This window comes from Lepidochelys olivacea, assembly GCF_965140295.1.
Source record: "Lepidochelys olivacea isolate rLepOli2 genome assembly, chromosome: 7".
NCBI lineage: Eukaryota > Metazoa > Chordata > Testudines > Cheloniidae > Lepidochelys > Lepidochelys olivacea.
In genome coordinates this window covers 56,866,339-56,888,392 of record NC_140417.1, presented here as the reverse complement: position 1 = coordinate 56,888,392, position 22,054 = coordinate 56,866,339, and the positions used below count along the sequence as shown (strand labels likewise).

At 41.0% G+C, this 22,054-nt stretch overlaps 1 protein-coding gene across 1 annotated transcript in view; it reads right to left on the bottom strand.

Annotated features, from left to right (window-relative positions):
- Positions 1–13,030: 13,030 nt before the first annotated feature.
- Positions 13,031–22,054, bottom strand: part of TM9SF3 (transmembrane 9 superfamily member 3) — an 84,132-nt gene continuing 75,108 nt past the window's right edge. Inside the window, exon 15 of the mRNA XM_084632911.1 lies at positions 13,031–14,648. Coding sequence (XP_084489037.1) covers positions 14,581–14,648 — 68 coding nt within the window. The 3' untranslated portion in view covers positions 13,031–14,580. The remainder of the gene's footprint in view (positions 14,649–22,054) is intronic.

The window sequence follows — 22,054 nt, the reverse complement described above, 5'->3', positions numbered from 1 at the left end:
CATGTCCTTTTTGGACATAATACTCGTGCATGGCTCAGATACTGCAATGATGTATACATTGGAAATGCATAATGCAACAGATTACACCATGGAACTGGAAATATATGGCTGACAGTATCTTGGCTTCTGCTGTGAGCAGAAAGGTTTAACTGCTGCTCTTTGGTGTCCCAGTTGCAGCATTGCAGGTGCAGTATTTTCTTCCATTTCCTACAATAAACTCTAGCTGCATATTTCCACACCTTCCAGAAGGTGGCATTTCAAGGGGAACGGGAAAGCGGATGAACAGTAATTGCTTTAATCAGAATCCATTTTAAGAGTTTATTCCTGACCCTTGGAAGAATATCTTTGATAGAGGGTATCATCCTTAAGGAACCCTGGCTCCTTGTTTTTAACACATCTGCTAATACAAGGAGTTCTCAACCTTATTCCTTCCTCTGGAGGTTAATCTACCACTTCCTATGGCACCACATGCCAAGTTATCACTGGTTCTAGTGGTAAATCAAAGGATGTGCCAACTCCCCTAGCACTTCACTCGTGAGACCAGGCACATTCTCCCCTCCTGGCTGCTTGCAGGGGTAGCTGTTCCACTCCCTCCAGGGTGGGTCCTGGCAGTGTTGTTCTTCTGTGAGGGGAGTAAATACTTGAACATCTCCAACACTGGGAATGCAGCCTCTCCTGCAATCAGCACTTTGGTTCAGCAGAGTTACCTGAGTGTTCACTAGTGGGATTCAGCTGTGTGCCATCAAGGAGTGGGAACCATCTTGTGACCACATGGAAATCCTCTGCTGACCTCCTTCAGGGTGGCAGCCCATAGGCTGGGAACTCTGTGCTAATACAAAGGTCCCTTTATAGACATTAGCACTGAAGAACTTGCTTCGGGTCTGGATAAAAAAAGTCAGTGAATGTTTGTGGTTTCCTAGTTCTGTGGATTAGTTTGTGCAAGCCCAGATGATTGTTCTAGCCAGGTGATCACTGTTATCCAGATGAGTGAATTTACACAGACATAGCAGCAAAGTCTCTTTGTGAAGATATAACTTCTAGACTTCTAACACCAAGGGAGCTCAGTCCTTCTATGAATGCCTGTTTGGCATTCTCCCAAGCTGTAACATTCTTGAACATCACTTGGCTGCAAGTTAAAGGAGTGACATTTCTTTGCCTCACTGAAAAAGATGACTTAATCTTTAGAGCCAGGAGCCCCTAATCAGTGTAAGTCATATGCACACACATCAAGCCTCAACAGAAAAAGGCTTGTGGAATGTGTTTTTTTGATCCAAGAAGCTAAATGGGCCCTGAAATGTAAAATATAAATGTAATTTGGTGAGACACACAATCTTGCTCACGGCATAGTGGGCTGCATTAGTGGAAGCATTAGTTTGACCCACAAAAAGCAACTGTGCAGACAGCGCTTCGTCCATAAAGCTGTGAGGCGCACAGTGTAAATAGCCTAAGTGAGAAGGAAAAGTTTTGCTCTCTGAAGCTTTCCTGACTTTCTCGTTCCCCAATAACCTCGCAAATCCACTCAGTCCTGCATTTCCCAGGCCTGGGTTTCCACACCAATTGTAATCTTTGGTTTGTGTGTTCCCAGACAGTAATTTTAAAAATAATAAAAACAAACTGAATTATTTACATTTCCTGCCTTCAGGGCAGCTATAGATCACTTAATTTAGTGAAGGGCTGTGAATGACACAATGAGTGATAAAAGTAAAAACTTAATATAAAGTAGTTAAGCAAACAGGTCTCCCTATATTACACTGGATTTACACTAAATTGTAAGATGAAATGATGCACTTAGGGGAGATCAGTCCTTAAATGAGGAAAATAGGTATAACCCTTTCTCTGACAGTACCTTGATGATAGATGGGCATGCCTAATCTAAAATGAGGATGTTAACCTTTTAATAATCCATTTTAATGTCCCTTAATTAAATTAAATCCACCTTTACTATAATTATTTTTTTATTTTTATTGACTCTTTAACATTGAGCATCCAAAACATTAACATTTTATCTAAAAATCTTGTAAAAGCCCATTACATCATAACTCGTCTTCAACTTGCCTCTGAATTGTCTCCCTTCACTTTTACTTACACTTTACCAGCCTCGACTGACTATTGTCAAGCCAATTTTTGAGAAATACATTTTTGGCCCTACTTTTATTTTAACATTACTATATAAACATAAGCATCATCACTATAGGCTACAACACATGGCAAAACCAGGGTAAAGATTGATGTCCTGCATAATCTAGTGCAAGTGCACCTGGAGTACCATGGAATTCTGCTCCCCATAGGAAGGAAGGAAAGAGAAAAACAAGAATGAGGAAGCTAAGGAATTGAAAATCTGTAGGAGAGCGCGCTTGGGGTTCAGAGGGCATCCATGCGCACAGTCCACGCATACCCTTATAATTTTATAAATGAAGGAGGAAAAATATTCACACATTTGGCAAAGGTAGAAATGAGCAGTAGCAGAGGCCAAGGAAAGAAATCTCGCCTTTCACTGTCAGAGCACTTTGGGAAAGTGACAGTGGACTGGACTCCTAATGGAAGTGGCTGAGGCACCATCTCCTGGAAGATTCAAGTATAGTTACAGGAGTTGAAATGTGGTAAGAAGCAGTCCTGGATGAACCAAGTGGTCTGGTTTTGGTCCTGCGATCTTACTTGTATAACATATTCCACTGAGGATAAGGAATTTCTATTTAGTTCACAAATACTAATCTGAAATTGATGGGTGAAAAACTTTACCCGCTTTATTTATCCCACAAAGATTTCCAAAGCGATTTGTATTCACGTTTTTTCATGTAGAGAGATTCTGATCTTCTGGAATTTAGAATACTGTTTTTGAGGAAAACAGGTACAGTCATGGAATCATAGAAGATTAGGGTTGGAAGAGACCTCAGGAGGTCATCTAGTCCAACACCCTGCTCAAAGCAGGATCAATCCCCAACTAAATCATCCCAGCCAGGGCTTTGTCAAGCCAGGTCTTAAAAACCTCTAAGGATGGAGATTCTACCACCTCCCTAGGTAACCCATTCCAGTGCTTCACCACCCTCCTTGGGAAACAGTGTTTCCTAATATCCAACCGAGACCTCCCCCACTGCAACTTGAGACCATTGCTCCTTTTTCTGTCATCTGCCACCACTGAGAACAGCCAAGCTCCATCCTCTTTGGAACCCCCCCTTCAGGTAGTTGAAGGCGGCTATCAAATCCCTCCTCACTCTTCTGCAGACTAAACAAGCCTAGTTACCTCAGCCGCTCCTCAGAAGTCATGTGCCCCAGCCCCCTGATCATTTTCGTTGCCCTCTGCTGGACTCTCTCCAATTTGTCCACATCCTTTCTGTAGTGAGGGGCCCAAAATTGGACGTAATACTCCAGATGTGGCCTCACCAGTGCCAAATAGAGGGGAATAATCATTTCCCTCAGTCCCTTGTTGGTCAGGGGTGGGGTTTTTTCACACTCCTGACAGAAGTTTTACCAACAAAAAAGTGCACTGTAGATATAGCCTTAGAAGCCTTAAGTTTCATAATGCAGCTGCAAAACTGGTTTGAGCAATCTGTGGAATTGTTTTGGGCACTGCTTTTATCCAGCCAGAGTACTTTCTCTCCTAAGCAACTGCAGTTAAAATACTCGTAGTGTTGCACAGTGAAATTGATTTTTTTTTTTTAAGTATATGGTTTGTTTTTTGGTGGTACTGAAGATTACAGAAACCCAGAACTGGCTCAAAGATGTAGATGCAAAATCATCTGGGAATTACCAGGATACAGCCAAGCAGTTGTGCTTGGGCCTCCTGTCTGTCCACAGACCTAAACAGCATATTGCCTACATTGCAACAACACACCCAGAGGCTGCTCCGTGTCAGCTGACTTGGGTTCGCAAGGCCATAAAATTGCTGTGTAGACGCCTGGGCTCAGGCTGGAGCCTGGGCTCTGGAAACCTTCCCCCTTGTGAGGTCCCAGAGTAGAGCTCGAACTTCTACACTGCACTTTTATAACCCAGCGGCCCGAGCCCAAGTCAGCTAACATGGGCCAGCCAGAGGTGTTTTATCACAGAGTACACATACCTTTAGGCTGTAGGGACTGGACAGAGAAGGTATTTTTTTCTGGGACTTCCAAGGCTGGTGACAGCGCACTAGCCTTTAATTCTGGTGCCAGTGGGAGAATAGGGCTGACTGTGCTTCCAGAATAACTGATAATTCTGGCTCTCAGGTGTGGGGGAGCTGACATGCTTCTGGCCTCACCGGTTGATAATCACACTCCTCGGAGAGACCAAGGACTCCCAATAAGGGTGTCCCTTTAATTCTGGAACTGAAAGGGGTGTTTGGGAAAGTGACAGTGTTTTCCCCCTTTGTCGAAAAACTGATTCCAGGCCAAGGTGACTGAAGACCCGAACACAGGTAGTGGGCAGTGACTGAGCAGCTTTCGATTCCCAAAAGAATCCAAAGGATCACTGAAAAACTTCCACTAGTGATTGCATTCAGGAACGTGACTGCACACCTATCCTCCACCTACACTGATTCTGGTCCAAAGAGAGGCTGAATATTCTTAATATCAGGGACAGAGTCAGGTTGCGGACTTATAAACTTTAACATGCTACAAGTACACAATATTAAATAAACTGGTTTTTACACTAGTAAGTGGGGGGTGCCTCCTTAGTATGTAGTGGTATACCTATGATAGAACATAGAATATTAGGGTTTGAAGGGACCTCAGGAGGTCATCTAGTCCAACCCCCTGCTCAAAGCAGGACCAATCCCCAATGTTTGCCCCAGATCCCTAAATGGCCCCCTCAAGGATTGAGCTCACAACCCTGGGTTTAGCAGGCCATTGCTCAAACCACTGGGCTAAGATGCACTAACAGACCTAATATGCTTGGGTTCCAGAGCGAACAAGCAATTTTAATGCCGTCTGTTAAGTCTTATATTGCTAGTCATGGGAGAAGTCTGGACACCTCGATAAATATAGCAGAGCCGCAAGATCCCTTTGGGTTTGTGAGTACTTTGTTTAAAACACAAGGCTAATACCCAGAAAGTTAACAGGAATGATTTAAAGGGAACAGCAATGAATAGTTTGTTGTTACTGTGCAATACTTTAGAGAGGCAAAAAGGAGAGCAATATGAATTAGTTAGAAGGGAGATTAAGCCTGTTGCAAACCAGGCTAAGGACTGTATACAAGCACTGGTGAATCTTACTGCTACGGTGTCTAATGGTTTTGAGCAGGCTTGAATTAGAAACCAGCACCTTAGAAAATTTGCCCTCCATTTCCAAAGCAGTGCCCAGCCCAGTCTGATTCATTGAATCAATGGGATGACATGGTGGCAGAAATTTGCTACATGAATGATTCCCTTGAGCTACAAGGGAAGGAACTGAAATAGTTTCACAGCCAACTGGACAGTCCAAATACACTCAAATAGAAATCCAGTCCCCTCTAAGGGGATGTGATACCTGGTTTTCTGAATCAGTTGATCAGGCCCTGATTCTAAAAGCCAGGTAAAGTGGGGGAGAGGATACACATTCACAATGTCCCCAGTACCCACCAGGCTGTATAATGGCCTCTTTAGATACAGGCAGAGCAGGGAGAACTGTATGGCTCTGCTAAGGAGTGGGAAGGGAATGTGTATAGTGGACAGAGGTGCAGGTGTATCTACATTATGACCCTCACCCAGCCACATCGCTGTTGGAAAGAAAAGGAGTCATGGCAATTGAGACTTTTACAAAACAGCCTATTAAAATAAAGTGGTCTCACCCACTGATAGTCCCCAAAGGAGATTTATGCAGGACTCATGTTTGCTCTGGCTAAGTTACCAGAACCACAAAACCTGCTGGGAGCAAATTTTCTGGTGACGCATGGGTTGAGTTTAGATTTGACAAACAAGTTGATTTGTCAAAAAGTAGTAAAGGATTTGGGGAAAGAACCCTTTGTGGATCCAGAACTCCATGCTGTTGCTGCAGTCTACACCAGCCTCTTATGACCTCAGTGTGGAATACAACAAAAACATGTTCAAGGACACTCGACAGCCAGTCACACAGTAAAATGCAACAGCTTTTGCTACACACAACCATGACTGTGGGTGTACGGACATAGAACTTTTCATTACAGAAGATTCTCCTCAAAAGCCATACCATATTCGTAGAGAAGCTAACAGATCTGAGGAAAATCAAAGTATCCAAGATGCATTGGTTTCTCCCCTGCCAGTATGGCATTGCACCACAAGTTGTTTCATAGTATCGTCCCAAGTCTTGTTGCATTCAACTTTTCAAACAGCCGTTCCTTAGTTTGAACTAGTGTTGATTTCCTCTTTATGGGTATAGGCTTTGTGTCTATTTATACTTAATCTCATTATTGCAGTCTATTGTTCTCGTCTCTCTTGGTCACTACTTGGGTTGGTTCCCACTTCCTTTGTGTTTGCCTATTCTTTGGTTTGGGCTTTTCAGCAGGATTTGATTATGCTCTAAGTTACAGCTCGAGGTTGTTAATGAAATTAAATTGGGTTCCATTATTGATTCCTATTGTCTCTCACTCGATACTGCTTTTTACCTCTATAACAAATTTTAATCATGCCATAATATTTTTGTGGGGTTAATAGTTATCTGAATTTCTCCATAAGTTTATCATCCCAACGTTTCTTTCTGTGTACTAAATCAGTAAATGGGCCAATATATTTGTGCTTCAGTGCGATACTTGAGCTTTTGGTAGCAGAAAAAAGAATTTATTCCATTTGCAACCAGATCCATTTATACATTAAAATTTAGGAGACATTTGAGTGATCTATCCCTATTACTCAAAAAAGTGAAACAGCCTCAACGCCTTGGGAAGTAGGTCGTGGTTTGCAGAGTACTTTGAGATCACTGAATTTAAGATTTTATGTAAATGCAAAGTATTTTAGGAGCCATTCCCCTTCCCAAAGAAATATCAAACAATACTTCCCTCCATTGTTCAGTCCTTGAATCTTGGGAAAATAAAGCAACTTCCTGCAACATTTCTTAAAACTTGTATTTTACTCAAAACAAGGGCCCCAGGAAGAAACAAAGGACCTCTCAAAGGAAAGAGCAAGACGGGCTAAACCAGAAGTCCCCAAATTGTGGTATGAGAGCTTGATGTGCCATCAATTCACTTCGCAACCATTTAAGAAGGTGGTTTGTGAACCAATAAAGTTTGGGAACCACTGAGTTAGTTGATTGCTTCCAGTGATGCCAGCTGCAATAGGGTTAAACAAAACCATACAGGCCACCTTTGGCAAGATTCCTCTGGTGTTTGGAATTCTCTGAATGTGTCTGTTGGTCTTTCCAAAGAAGGTTGTGTCTCCTGCCACAAAAAAAGGACAGAAATGTGATGCTAAACCCTCTAAACCACTACCATCAGGCAAGAAGAGTTGCATTCCAACATCCACCCTGAGTTGTCCATTCCTGAAGAGCCTGGTGGCATACACTACCTGAATTTGTTACTAATTTGACGATTCTCAAAAGGTTTTGATTTAATGAATTAGCAAAAGAAAGCTGGCTGCAACCCAAAGGAGTAGATCCTTCTTAGTTACACAGAATGCACTCCTTGTCCATGTTTTATCATGAGTTTTGTGTGTATACATGATTATCTAAATAATCTTCTAACCTCAACGGCAGTGGCAGTCTGCTATATCACTGACCACAGAACATGCTAAACCTTTCTCTAACTTCCAAGACTAAGACACTCTTCGCTTTAAGGACAGGTTTCAGAGTAGCAGCCGTTAGTCTGTATTCACATAAGCTTTCGTGAGCATCCAATGAAGTGAGCTGTAGCTCACAAAAGCTTATGCTCAAATAAATTTGTTAGTCTCTAAGGTGCCACAAGTACTTCTTTTCTCTTAGCTTTAAAAGATTTTAAAACCTAGATTTCCTTTGCTGTGTCATGTTATTAAAACCAATATTTTTGGTTTTACTTTGACCACAGATGCAGTTTTTGGTTTTTTTTTTGCACTTTGTGCGGTTTAGACAAGGAAGCTTAGCTGGCCAGTTTCAGATTATCAGACAATGCTGCAGTTTTTTGCGTTGCAATTGCAAACACTTCTTGGGAGCAAGGCAAAAAGAAACTAAAGCTCAACTACAAACTGTTTTCAGCTCATGAAAAAAGGTTCTAATTACAATTGTTTAAAAAGCTTTTACAGACTCTAAATACTGAATTTAAGCTTCCTAACTGCATCCCCGTAACACTGAATGATTGTATTAGAAAGCAGAGTTATTTGACATAGGATTTTCTCCAGTTCTTAGGCTTGAAGATGTGCCTGCTCTGGTAAAAGAATTAGACATCCTTTTGATTAGACCTCCAAATAAAGAAGGGTCAATGCTAATTAGTTCATCTGCCAACTGCTGGCCAGACAAGAGGGAAACACTCCATTGTTGCACTACATGAGGGCACATTGCTACAGCACACAGTAGGATAAGCAGCTTGCAGCAGTGGATACAATACACCACTTTCCTAGAAAATTAAAGTGATACAGTTAAACCAAGGTGCTTGTGATTCCTAAGCAGCAGATCCATCAGATAACCCAAAAAGGGAGCTTTCCCTCCTACTAACTAGGCCAATAGAAGCCATGCTTTATCTATTGCTGAACCGTGTGGTCCTTTTTAACCCTATGATTCTATTGTCTCGGTACATTACAGGCACTGGAAATTTACAGATAAAAGACAAACGTTGAGAAAATGGAAGTACAAGAGATTGCAAACAATAACTTCCCTTTAAGGAAATTAAATATTTCCTGATATTCTCTGATCCTAATGCTTGTAATTATTCTCAGCAATAAGTGACTTTAGATGTAGAGACCTCTGCATATCAGGTAGAAGAACAATTACCACTCTGGACTTTCAGAACAACCTTCTATAAAGCTCTACCAAAACTTGGCCACTGTACATCTTCAAATCCTTTTGCTAGAAGGAAATCTATTGTTTCATTAGCCAGCCTTTTTGCAACAAGACCTACTGCTGTAAAAAGCATTCCTACTTGATCAGAGCAAAATTGTTTGTTAGGTTTATGGGCTGAAATACAAATAAGATTTGAGAAATCCTCAAATTCAAAGGATGCAAGTCTTCAGTATGCTAACATTTATCAACTGTTGGCTAACCTGGCTTGTGGCATAAAGTATATTGCCTCCATTCATAAAACTTTTCACTTGTATGCCCTGAACAACTTCCTCACCCGTGAAGCTTCCTCACTTACACAGAAAAGTTAAAAAAGCTACAAGGGGTATTTCTAATATCTCCATTACAAGAATTTTTTTTTTAAGTTTACTGGCCTCAATGTGACAGATTCCTGCAGTGCAGATCAAACTTACATTTTCATCATTTTTTAGTAAAAATAATTTTTGTAAAAATATTTATAATTTTCCTATTTGGTTCACCCTTCTACTTTTGGGGTCCAATTCAGCAAACCATCCCTATTCAGCAAAGTACTTCAGCTTGTGCTTGGACATTGTCTACCTTTTTAACAAAATGATCAATTATACGTGACAGTGCCATGTTGTAATGAACAAACTAGTTCATGCTACTAGGAACATGCTCTAACCTGTGCTACAAAAGGTGGGAAAACAAGTTCTTCTGTAAAATGTAAGCAATATTCTACTTGTGTATTAATCTGCTATTATAAAAACACAGTACATTTTTGTTACGTGTACTCATGCAAAGGAGCCTCAGATAGAAGTTGCTTCTTGAATACTTCACATGAACTCTTGCATACTCTTATGACTCTTCTGTCCAGAATATAAAGAAAGTATCTGGGGGTGGGGGGGGTTAAATTTAATTATTTAAAAAAAATTAAGTTACAACACACAGAACCTCAGCAAGTACCCAATACTTGGCCTTGCCTTGATAGTATTGCTGGTTAGCAAGCTACTGTTTCCACAGACCGAAAGTGCTTATAAGATGAATATACCAGCAAGTAACAATTTTCCCCTTGTGTTTTGTATCAACCTCTCCTCTGTAAGAATCTTTTGCAATTCTTATACTCTTATCAGTATACTGGTAAGAACGAAAAGGAGAAGCCTTGAAAATACACCTTTAGAAAGCCTAAACATGAGTTCACCATCAGCAGTTTGTCTTCAAACATTGGTTAATTCAGCATATAGGACTAGCCTCTCCCAAAACAAACAAATGGCCACACCCTTCTTTTTGTCCTCCCCCAAAATGATTTAGATTTTCTCCATGCATTAGAACTCGCTAATGTCACTTTTCAAGATATTGCAAAAGTTGCAATTGTTTAGACCAGTGGTTTTCAACCTTTTTTCATTTGCGGACCCCGAAAAAATTTCAAATGGAGGTGCAGACCCCTTTGGAAACCTTAGACATGGTCTGTGGACTCCCAGGGGTCCATGGACCACAAGTTGAAAGCCACTGGTCTAGACAATTTGGTTTTCTTTTGCTATACCATGACCCCAAGGTTGCAACAGAAGGAAGTTTCAGGACCACTTCTACCTAGCCATGAAAAAAAAGCAGGTTATCACCTCCAGGTTGAAAACCCATGCCCTAGGTACTCCCAAAAGTATGACAATGAAACGTTAGCATTAATTTTAAGATTTAAAAGCATCTCCCAGAGAAAAAAGTTACCTAATTTTCTAATTGCATGTGTTTTCCTCTGGAAGGAAATCATTTCTATTCCAGAAAGACACTTTGGAGCTCCCACATTGGGAAAGATGAAAGAACTGAAGAGCTGCTCCTGAAGAATGGAAATGCATCAGCACAGAGTTTTGCATTCTGAAGTGCGGGTCTATTCTAACAGAACAACAAACAGCATTACATTTGTGCCTCAAGTCTTGTCCACATTTGGGAAATCGGGAAATCTGATTCATTCGGGTGCCCTTTCTGACTCAACTGAAGTGACTATAGTAATGGTGAGAGCCCCGCTTCCGCGGGTTTACCAAAAACAATGACAAAAAGGGGTCCAGCTATCAGATCCTTGACTATTATACAGGTCCCACCTGTGCTAGCACTGGACCAGAGACAATACTGATAGGAATTTAAGAAATTTCAGAGTGTAGACTTGAGTCTAGATCAAACACGCTCAATTTACCAGAGTTGGCTCCTGCTGGAGTCTTGAGATCTGAACAAGTCAGGCTGGCTTCTTTCTGGTTTATACATCATTACCACTAAGTTTCAGCAGACCAAATTCGGCCCTCAGTTCCATGTCCTTCAGTAGGGCTGCATACATGTAACTGAATGGGTCGTGCAACTGGAACTTACTGTTGAGAGAACCAGAATAAATTCCAACTCGTTACTGTTGCCTCTGCAGTGCTGACAATAGTAAAATCTAAATTTGCCACTAAAATGAGTAGATCCCTCCGAACAGAGAGAGCAAGCTTTCAGTCAGGCACGATCAATTTTATCTAGTCACTTTTGCAACTATAACTGCATTTTAAGTTACACTGCTGCTCTTATGCAACGAGATGTCAAAAGTCCAATAAAAATGACTACAAAATAAACCACTTAAATCTCTAACGTAGCATTCTCCTTTTTCCTGTGCTCAGTACTACAGCTGCATGCTAGTCGCATTCCTTTCTAAATTCAAAACATTCACAGTTGAATTTATCCAACGCAGTTGGCTGAGATGGGCTATTGCTACACATCACCATTTAGTAAATTCAACAAAAGTTATCTGTACCAAAATAGGAAGACGCAAACTGAAGAGTTCCTAACAGATGGCTTTAAAGCCAATTCAAGAACTGACAAGAGGCCATGCTAGGAGAAGTATTAGGCGTAAGATCTTTATTTCATCCACAACAGAGGAAGGGCTATGTTGCCTAGGCCAAGAGCTTCCGTATCCTATTACTTGAGATGGTTCAAGATGTATTCTCAGTAATTTGAGCTAATAACTAGGCTCTGCTCGAACAGCAACCATGACAAGGACAAGCAGCTCAAAATAACAAAGCAGTCACACTTCACAATCCTTCAAAAGCAGAAAAAAACCTATTCCTGCGCTAGGGTAGAAGTGTAAAAATGTCAATTATTTCAAACGTAAAGCATTTCTCCAGAGGAACATACTTGCAGAAATGAAATCATGGTTTGTATCTTTTCAATGTCACTTAAAAGAAGTACAGTGTGCTGGCTGGATTTTCTGAAGCTAATAATGCCAGAAGATGGAGAAAGGAAATATGCAACATGCAATTCTATAGTACTAAAAAAAAAATCCAACTACAAGACAACCAATTAAATGAAATTTCAAAAATGATTTATGACATTTCTGATAGACTAATCATATCCAAGTACCCTAAATACAGTGATACAGACCCATTATTAATAATCCCTTTCCAAATCTTGTACCTCAGAGGGGCACTTAATGTATTTATTGTGTTTGATAATTGATTTGCACTTTACATTCAGAAGAACATTCAACAGAAGAGGGCTAGGAAAGTCACTAGAGGGAACAAGTACAAAAACCATTTTTGTTTAAAAATCTACATTTTGTGAAACAGTCATTTTATTAAGGCAAAATAATTGCTGACCAAGTTTATGCTCCCTTTGGAGTGAGTCTATGTGCTTTTAAACTAGAACCATCATATGTCAAACAGCAAACTATAGCTACAACCAACTATACACTTACTTTAAATGCCACTTCTCTTTTCCTGCAAAGATCAGTTAACACTGGCCAAGAAAATCAACGTTCCATTCATTTAAAGCTCACATACTTCACATAAAATATACACACACACATGGTGCACAACTTTCTAGAAACGTACCTTGTAATAAATACTTCCTATGAGTTCGGTTCTCCCCTCTTCAAGGGTGGAATGGTATTTCATCCACAGCTCAATAATGGTATGTTTTATAAATACACAATTTAGGGATAATTAATACAAATACCATTGCATGGGGTCACTGTCCTTTTTCTTTTTAATTCAACAAGTTGCATTTTCTGGGGCAGATGTTATGTTCCAAACAGACAGTCTTATGAAAGCCATCCCTATATGGCATGTGCCAAAATCCCAAGCTGACTGGCTTTTAATCTCTCATGGAAACAAATGAAGAATTTAACACATGAAGAATCTTTCTAGCCAAGTACACTACACAATTAACACTCATTTGTCTTAGAAAATCTTAACCTTTATTTGCCCGTTTATATTAGTGCTCCTCTCATTCCTTCTCCCCGGTATACTAATTGGATCAACAAATTTCCCCATAAACATCTCAGTCAAGAAGGATCTCTCTCAGCTGGCCATCTTTGGAACCGTACTGGATAGCCCGGATATAGGCAAACTTTCTCAGACTTTGAAGCGTGGGTTTTCGATATTTGAAAAGCACAGTAATACTGTATACAGAAAGTGGCATTCAATAGTCTTGCCTTTTTAAACAGACATTTTCAACTGCAAATTCATCTATTTTCACAATCAGAACATTTTTGTCTGAAAAGTTTATTTTAGTTTTCTGAACACTCTAAAGCAACCGTGCTTTAGATGTTACACAAGTGTCCAGATAGGATTAAACAAAAATTAAAATGTTCTAAATTACAAATGTAATTCCTGTAAGAGCTTCAGAAAGGAAACAGACCAGAAAGTAGGACATACACACATTGTGAGGAAACCCCAACGTTTCATGCAATGGCAGGCAAGATGTAAAAAGCCACCCAAATTCACACATTTGTACACCGAATCATCAGAAAAAAGTACTCTGTAGTAAATCTGTACATCCAAATACATTTGAGATCTACACCTAAGTTACATTATTTAATGTTATATACACTTATTACCGCTTTATAATGTCTTAAGGAAAGCCTTCATTCAAACCCAAACTGGAAAAAAAGACTAACTTGGAAAAAAAAGGAGAATCACTTTAGACATTCAGTTAAAACGTTGGTTTTGTTTTAATCTAGACCTCAAAACGTTTAATAAAAAACAAACAGCATCCTCTTCGTTTAACATTTTGCTTTCTAACTGTACAGTAAATTGCACTGTCTTCAGACTGTATCTTCTTTGGATGGATTTAAGATGTAGCTGGATATTACTTTAAAGATAAATAAATGGGAAGTTGGTCCAACTAGAATGATCGCTGATATATTACATGCAGGTGAGTTTAATATATTTTTTAGACCAATGGGTGTAGGGATAGTTGATACTGCAAATGAACCAAAAAGAAGCACCCAGAGTCAAAATACAAAACATACTTCTATCCGGACAATGGCAGTGAAAACCAGAAAAGTAATCTTTCTGGAACAGCATTTTTAGATAATTTAGAAATGTTAAGTACCAGGAAGACTACTAATCAAGCAGTTTTAGTAGCCAAGTTTCCCTCTTTTTATTGAATGGAACAAATGCTTGAAATAAACTGTTTGTCCTCTTCACTGAAGAGAGCTAGCCTATTCGTCTTTAATGAGCTAGGGTTTTTTGGGAAGGTTAGCCATGTACTGTAGTAATGCCTACTGCATATAATCCAAGCATTTGCTGTGAACAGTTGGAGAAAGCAGTCAGTAAGAATCTAGGATCAATGAAAATAGATGTTACTTTAAGCCATCCACAAAATGGAGACCCACACGAGGCCCAGTCTTAAAACCCAACTCTCTTCTTGCGCTTTTTGTTGTGCAAGTTCACCCCCACTGAAAACAGTAACTGATCCATAGTTAAGTTTTCTTATTTCCTTAGTCAATTTTCACATTAGTGTAGATTTTACGAACAAAGGCACTTGTTCCCATGTAACCAATAGCTCCTGCAAAACAAAAAAAATAAAATGTATATTTTAGAGGAGATCACCTAATAACTATTAACATAAAACAAATACACTGTTCTTAGAGACGGTCATTTAAACCATTCATTCTAAAAAAAAAAAAAAACAATTACTTACCTGAGAATACTTTTTCTCAAACTGTATACAATTATCCATGCTCCCAGTGAATAACTGGCAAGAACTCCCATAGCTCTAAAGATCTAAATCCATTAAACCATCTCCCCAGAAGTCTATGCTCCCTTGCCCTGATAATATAGCAGTTCCCCCTACTGCTTCTGATAACCAGGTCCTTTTCTCCAAGCAAAGGGTGTAAAGCAAAACATTCCCAAATCTCTGGGGTAGGTGGATTTTATTATAAATTACAGATTTTCTGAAAGTGAATGTTCTTTTTCTCACCATGAGCTAGAAATGAATAGCAATAAGTTGTTAAAAGGAAATTGCAACCTGCAGTTTTCAAATTAGTAAGAGTCATGAGGCACGTATGCTTGGACCACAGCAGTAATAAAGGAACAGGACATTAGGTGTTTGAGGATGGAGGCAGTTTGGGATTGAACAATACATCGCAGTAGTAAAAGGCATCCTAACAAAAACTAGATACTCAAGTGGCAAGACAGCAAGGACTCATCCCAGAAGCAGGTTCTGCAACTGCAGTAGGCCAAACCTAGAATCGAAGATGGATAAGCAAGGCTGAGTAAGCAGTAGCGTAGATAATGCTACACGACTATACTGCATACCTCCCAAACAGGAACAAATGGAAGGTTGACTGCTGATCCCAACCTGCGAGGATAAGCTAACACGACACCAAAGGTGCAAACCCGGAAAGGATCAAGAGAACTGCAGTTACTCAGCCAGTCTGACCCACTCCATGGTCAGAAGTGAAACCAAAAGCTAGGTGGACAATCTAAGGGCTGTAATCCACCGCAGATAAAAGCCAAGAGACCTTCCATACCAAGTTTATTAAGATGTTCTTCCCAGAATAGATTATGCATGGAAAACTCACACGCGTGCTCCTCTGCGACAACACAGATTAAAGCCCAGGATGAAGTATGTCAGATAAAGGGGGTCCCAAAGCACTTGACAAGAGGATCCAGATATGAACAAAACTTCCAAAGAAGAGCAGGTGATTACAGAGCCTGAACATCTTTAGGGAAATGCTGCAAAACTTTCCACTTTGAAAAAGCCTTTCAACCATAAGAATGGCACTCACTGACACCCACTTCTACCAGCCAAACCAAAAAAGACAGAAATCAAATCAAAAACCTTACCCAAGCAGAATTTCTACCCCAAAAAGGGAGAAGTACCAGAGACTCCATGAATTCCACTTGAAATTTCACTACTGATTTCACGTGGAAGGTGCTCAGATACTACAATGGGTCACAGGCTAAAACTAAGGTAAAGTAAACCAAAAAATATCGTCATGTTGGTTGATTAAAGCTTAGAGTGCCACATAAAGGAAACTAAACCTGAAACACTGCCAACTTTGAAAGGGATCAAGAACAAGATGCGTCTTGACCAAAATGGGGCTTTTAAGATAACTGAGTATGTGTCTCTCCTGAGCTAGGTCAGAACTTTTGGATGGGGGAGGATGAAAGGTACATATGGAGGCCTTTCTCCAAGGAATAGGGAAGAAAGGTGTCCATCACTGCTGTGGTCTGAGTGCCAACTCAAACTCAATTAGCATGGCATGTCTAGACAACCTGGGAATCACACCTCCCACCTCAAAGGCAGACATATCCTAAGACTCTCCAAAGGAGAAGACAGGCTTTGGTCTGAGATGTGACATTTATATACCCCATTTAGTTCATGGGCACAAGCTAAGAATTTGGGTATTTCAGTATGAACCAGGGTGACTCCAGCATCATGGTGGCGGTGGCAGAGAGATTCAAAGAGCATCCTTGTGCTTAGAATTATGATCCAGAAGAGCTGATCCAGAAGAGCTGATCCAGAGATCTTACTCACATGCACAGCCATCTCTACTAATAATCTTTCAGGGAGATGGTGGGGGATGAGGAAGCGGGAAGAAGTAAACTGTAATATCCTTTGGTGCAAAGTAATTGTGATCAGCCCTTTTGAAACTCCTGATACATATCCTTCAACAATCAGTTAAGGAATGAACGAACAGGAACAACCTAGCTACTGGAAGGATGGGATGTTTCCAAGTGCAGAAAAATCTTCGGGCCCTCTTCAGACTTCCTATAAACTCATAAGGACTGAGGAGTCCTTTGGATCCCCCAGGCTAATGAGTGAGTCCTCCCATTAGCCTCAAATAGCAAGCTGCAATTGTGAAACCAAAAGATATGGCAGATGCATCTGAGTTAGATCAGGCCATCAGCACCAAGCAAGCTAATTGCTTCTGAACGGAGCGCATCAAGAGCAATAAGAGCATGGGGCATAAGTATCAAGCAGGTTCAGCATCATGACAGTGCTTTACCTAGCTAGCTGACATGGCGTGTGTATTAAATGACTTGGCCAAGGCAATAGGATTAAATGAATTCAGTCAGTACAAGGAATCAGGCTGTGGCCCACAAGCCCTGGTACTATTGGGGTTGGAGTAGACTGCTTGGCAACTTGGAAAGACTAGATGTGGCCAGGCTAGTTTAGTGGTCTTCTCTAATAGTCTGTGTTGCACTTAGTCCAACATCAGGAATGTTTTCAGAATTCCTTGAGCATGTCAAAACCTTGTCTTCCAGCCTTGCTGACGGTAGCCGGCCGCTCTAAAGGTGCTGAACCACTCCTGAGAGATTAGTAATGTTCTGCCAGCATCAAAGCAGACAATGTCAACAGTTTCAATTCTCATTTAAACTGACAGGTTTCAGAGTAGCAGCCGTGTGAGGCACGTTCTTGTCACCTGCTGGAAATGGCCCACCTTGATTATCACTACAAAAGATTTTTTTCCTCTCCTGCTGGTAGTAGCTCACCTTACCTGATCACTCTCGTTACAGTGTGTATGGTAACACCCATTGTTTCATGTTCTCTGTGTATATAAAATCTCCTCCCTGTATTTTCCACAGCATACATCTGATGAAATGAGCTGTAGCTCACGAAAGCTTATGCTCTAATAAATTTGTTAGTCTCTAAGGTGCCACAAGTACTCCTTTTAATTTAAACTGAGCTACCCTGAAGCATTCTGACATCTGTGCTTTGAGGCCCTCTGGGGTGTAATGATGTGAGACACTATAGAAGCTTGGAAGGCCAACAAATGCTTAAAACATTCAAGTTAGGTCCTGACAGTTTGGAGGAGACATCAGGCCACAGATCTCAGCCACAGAAACAAGTCATGGCCTACCCTGAATCTTGGGCAACAGTCATATCCATGAGGGACAGCTTACGACTGCATCCAAAGTATGGCTTGAAGTCCCCAGGTCGCTTTGCAGACATAGTTTCTCATATACGGCTGTTGATACAAAGACTAACGCTGCTCACTAAGCTACTTATTTCAATACAAGTTGGCTTTGCAAGACAAGGAAGAAAGAGATACCATTCCTCAGTTAACAACTAGAAAGTGTTAGCTAAAGTCGTGTGCAACGCAGTAGCATAGAATGTCACTGTGTCAGCCAAAAGAGGAATTGAACAGGGTGTGTGCTACCCCAGGTGATGCTATCTGCTTTAGAACAGCGGTTCTCAACCAGGGATCCATGGCTGCCTGGAGGGGCCTCGAGCTGGTTTCAGGGGGCCACAGGGCCCTGTGTCTGAAGTGTGCAGCTAAAATCTAGAGCAGAACTGCAGGGAGCCCCAAGGCCGGAGCCCCCACAGGGCTGAAATTAGGAAAGGATCCATGGGGTTGAAGACCTGAGGCCCTTCCCCCACCTGTCCTGGGATTGAAACCAGGAGCAGAGCCACAGGGAGCCCTCGCACTCCCTCTGGGGCTAAATCCCCAAGCCCCAGTGGCCCCTCCCCATCCCAGGTCTAAAGCCCTGAGCTCCAGAACCCACATGGGGCAGAAGCCTTGAGCGTCGCCACCCCTCAGCCCCAGCACGCTGCAGAACAGAAGCCCTGAGCCCGCCACCCAGAGCACTGAGCCTCCACACCCCCACCCAATGGCTGAAGTCCAGAGCCCCCTGCCAGGCCCCGTAGTTTTTAATAGCATGTTTGGGGGGGCCTCAGAAAGAAAAAGGTTGAGAACCCCTGGCTTAGAATACTGGAGATATGGGAGTTCCTGACCCTCACTACTTGGAACCCAGACCCAGGTATAAAAAACTATTATTTGTAACTTTTGAGTAAGAATTTTACTTACAGGTATAATCCATCAAGTAAGAAGAACTGTATTTTGGCTAGGGGGGTTTTCAAGGGACTTGGCTATCGGGATATCTTTGAGCAAATACTTGTTTAATGGAGTAACTGTAAACAGTCCATCTCATCAGAACCATAAACTTTCATAAGCATGTAAAGCAAAATTCAAAGGATCCAAACAGTCAGGAACACCTGAATCATAAAAGAAACAGTTTCCTTGCTGTTGCTTTGAGAAGGGGGTTGGACTAGATGACCTCCTGAGGTCTCTTCCAACCCTCATCTTCTATGATTCTGTGGTCTTAATACCACAAAACAACTAATGCAAATCAGAGTTGTGATTTTGTATACACAGAGTTAAGAAACTCCAAGTAAGGGAGTAAACAATATGTAAATATTTATCTGAATGTGCCATGGTCAAGTGCACCATATATTCAACTGAATTAAGCATGGACACCATGAAGTTAGTGAGCCACAAGGGCATGAAGAATGGCTACCCAGATCAGATGAGTTCCTCCCTATGCTATTTAAAGAGATGGGGATTTTTAAAGTTTTGTCTGTCTCTTGCATTAAGATCAAAGGTCTGGAAGTTCTAGGGAGCTCCCCACTTCCATTTTCAAAGCTCTTATGCTCTGTAGGAAGCAGTGTTCTCCAGTGATCAAAGTACAGTGTGTGAAATCTGAGTTAGGTAAACACAGTTGGGAGATTTATGATTGGGATAGGGGGCCTGGACATGCAGGGGCTCCAAAGCAGGCAAGTTCATGTTAATTGATTCCAACAGCATCCAACTGCATGATGCTGCAGACAGCCACGTACATGAGCATTGTCCCTCCGTGCATTGTTTCATAATAGATCAGCAGTAAAAAGCATGCTCAGTGCACATTTTTCTAACACACTTTGTTAGCCCTGCTGGATATGAATTTAATATACAAAACGAATTGTCGTCTGATTTTGAAGAAATATGTGGGTAGTAAAAACCTAGATATCTCCTTAATACTGTTTCAAATACCTTTTCACAGTAACAAGAAAGCATATGAAGATTTTCCCTTTCAATTTTTTTTTAAAAACATTTTAATTACAAAAATTGATGGACACACTCAGTTCCTGGCATTAGACATTTTAATCAGTACCAGGTTGAACACTAAAAAAAAAAAAAAGATTAGAGCTGAAAGATATATAAAACCCTATTAAAGAAAAAATAGCTGAGAGACTGCCAGAACAGTGGGGGAACCTTGTAATGTGCCAAAGACTTCAGGAGGCAAGATGAGATTTCAGTCAGAAAAGCACTTAATTTAGAGTTGACCACATTTCTTTTTCCTTGTAAATGTCATGAAATTACCTTCTTGACTCTTCTAAAGAGTAGAAAAAATATACATGAAGCATAAGTGGTGGATATTGAATCTATTAGTGCCTTGAGCCTGCAAATCCTTATGGATATCAGTAACCCATATGCAAGTACTCCTACTAGGAGCAAAGGAATATTTGCATGGGTAGGGAGTTGTAAAATAAAACTCCAGGCTTGCATGAATAAAGCCAGTCATATTGGGCAAAAATGGGAAAGAACCAATTTTCACTCTCAAAAACATGTGAGGGAAAGAACCAAAAAAGCCAATAGGTGAATATATTAAATTCCGCAAGTGAACTTCCATATGTTTTACTACACTCTTATCCAAAGGTCTGCTCAAACAGCATCTAACAGGAAGTGAAACCAAATGCATGAAAGAGCACTGTGTTCTTTGCTCATTTGTAAATATTTGTAAACATTTGCTTCCTCATTCCTTCCCAGAAAAAACAGGACTCTTTGACATTCTTGTCAATCTCAGGATACCCCTGGTACTGGGAGTTACTGGAATGAGCAGTCTATGCCATCTCAGATGGTGCTGAGACCAACCATGAGTCCTTCACTGGATATCTGAGCCTGCTAAAAAGATAAGAGCGGAGAGAACCATCCCTCTTGATGCAAGACGAGCAGCCCCATTTGAACCACAGTCCTGTCCTGGGGTGGTGGAGAGAATGGACCCATCACAGGGGCAATGTTAGCACCAGAGCCATGGCTCACAGCTGCTTCTTTAAATAGCACTGCTGAGGAATTTTCTAGAAAATACCTCTGTGACAGAGACATTGACAAATGGACCATGGGCCCTAATGAACCTTTCCTTCTACCGACCTGATTTTTGGGTGTGAAGAATGGTTTTTCTTTTTATGTTTTAAGGCCTTAGATGGAACTTTAGTTTATCCACTGCTGGGAACACAGCTTACGGATTTAGAAAAAGTGCATCTCTGGTGCAGAGGAACTGGCATAAGTCTCTTAACCCCAGAGAACATATCAAAGGCTTACTGGCACCAAGGGATTTGGGGCTACTGCTGTGTGGCTCTCTCTTGCCAGAAAGTAGGTCAAGCACCATTCAGTTTATCTCCTGTCAAGTGACGTGCCCTATTGTACCTATTGCCCCAGAACTGTTTGGGTCTTGGACTACAATTTCTGGGAAGCGTGAAGACTCCTCTACCATGGTTAGCTTTAGTCCTCCTTCCGTCTGTAAGAGCCATGGCTGGAGATGATGGCCTAGGCCAAACAGATGATCTGGCAAATGTACTTCTTCATGGCAAACAGTAGTGACCAGCTACTAGCACTGTGTTCTTGCTGCATCACAGTGATTAAATCCTGATCTGTTGTATGCCACAGCTTTGGGATTAAAGTTTTTTACACTTTGGTATAGTATAGGTTAATGACTAACTACCGTAACCCCCGCAAAACTACAGAAGAGTTTAGGTCCTGTGTGAGCCAGACTGTTACAAGCACTTGAAGCAGTCAAGTGGCAAAAAAAAAAAAAAGGTGGTTGTCAAGAGCCATAGCCCTTTTATAACCTTTGCATTACAGCATGAGGCTCAGGCATTTCACTGCTGGGTGGAAATTCAAGGCAGAATCTTCCTTACTCAGTGCCTGCTCCACAAATCCTTGTGGCCCATATCCTCCCATATACTGGGAGAGTATGTCAGCAGTGAATAGAATGAGAAGTATTTGTTCAACTGACCACTCCTGAACTAAGGGCTTCCATTTTCAAATTTCAAAAATAAGAAGTTGAGAGTTTTAGGACACAGTTTAAATGGATGCCTGGAAATCTACCTCCCCCTCTGAGTGCTAAAGGATTAATCTCAAACAG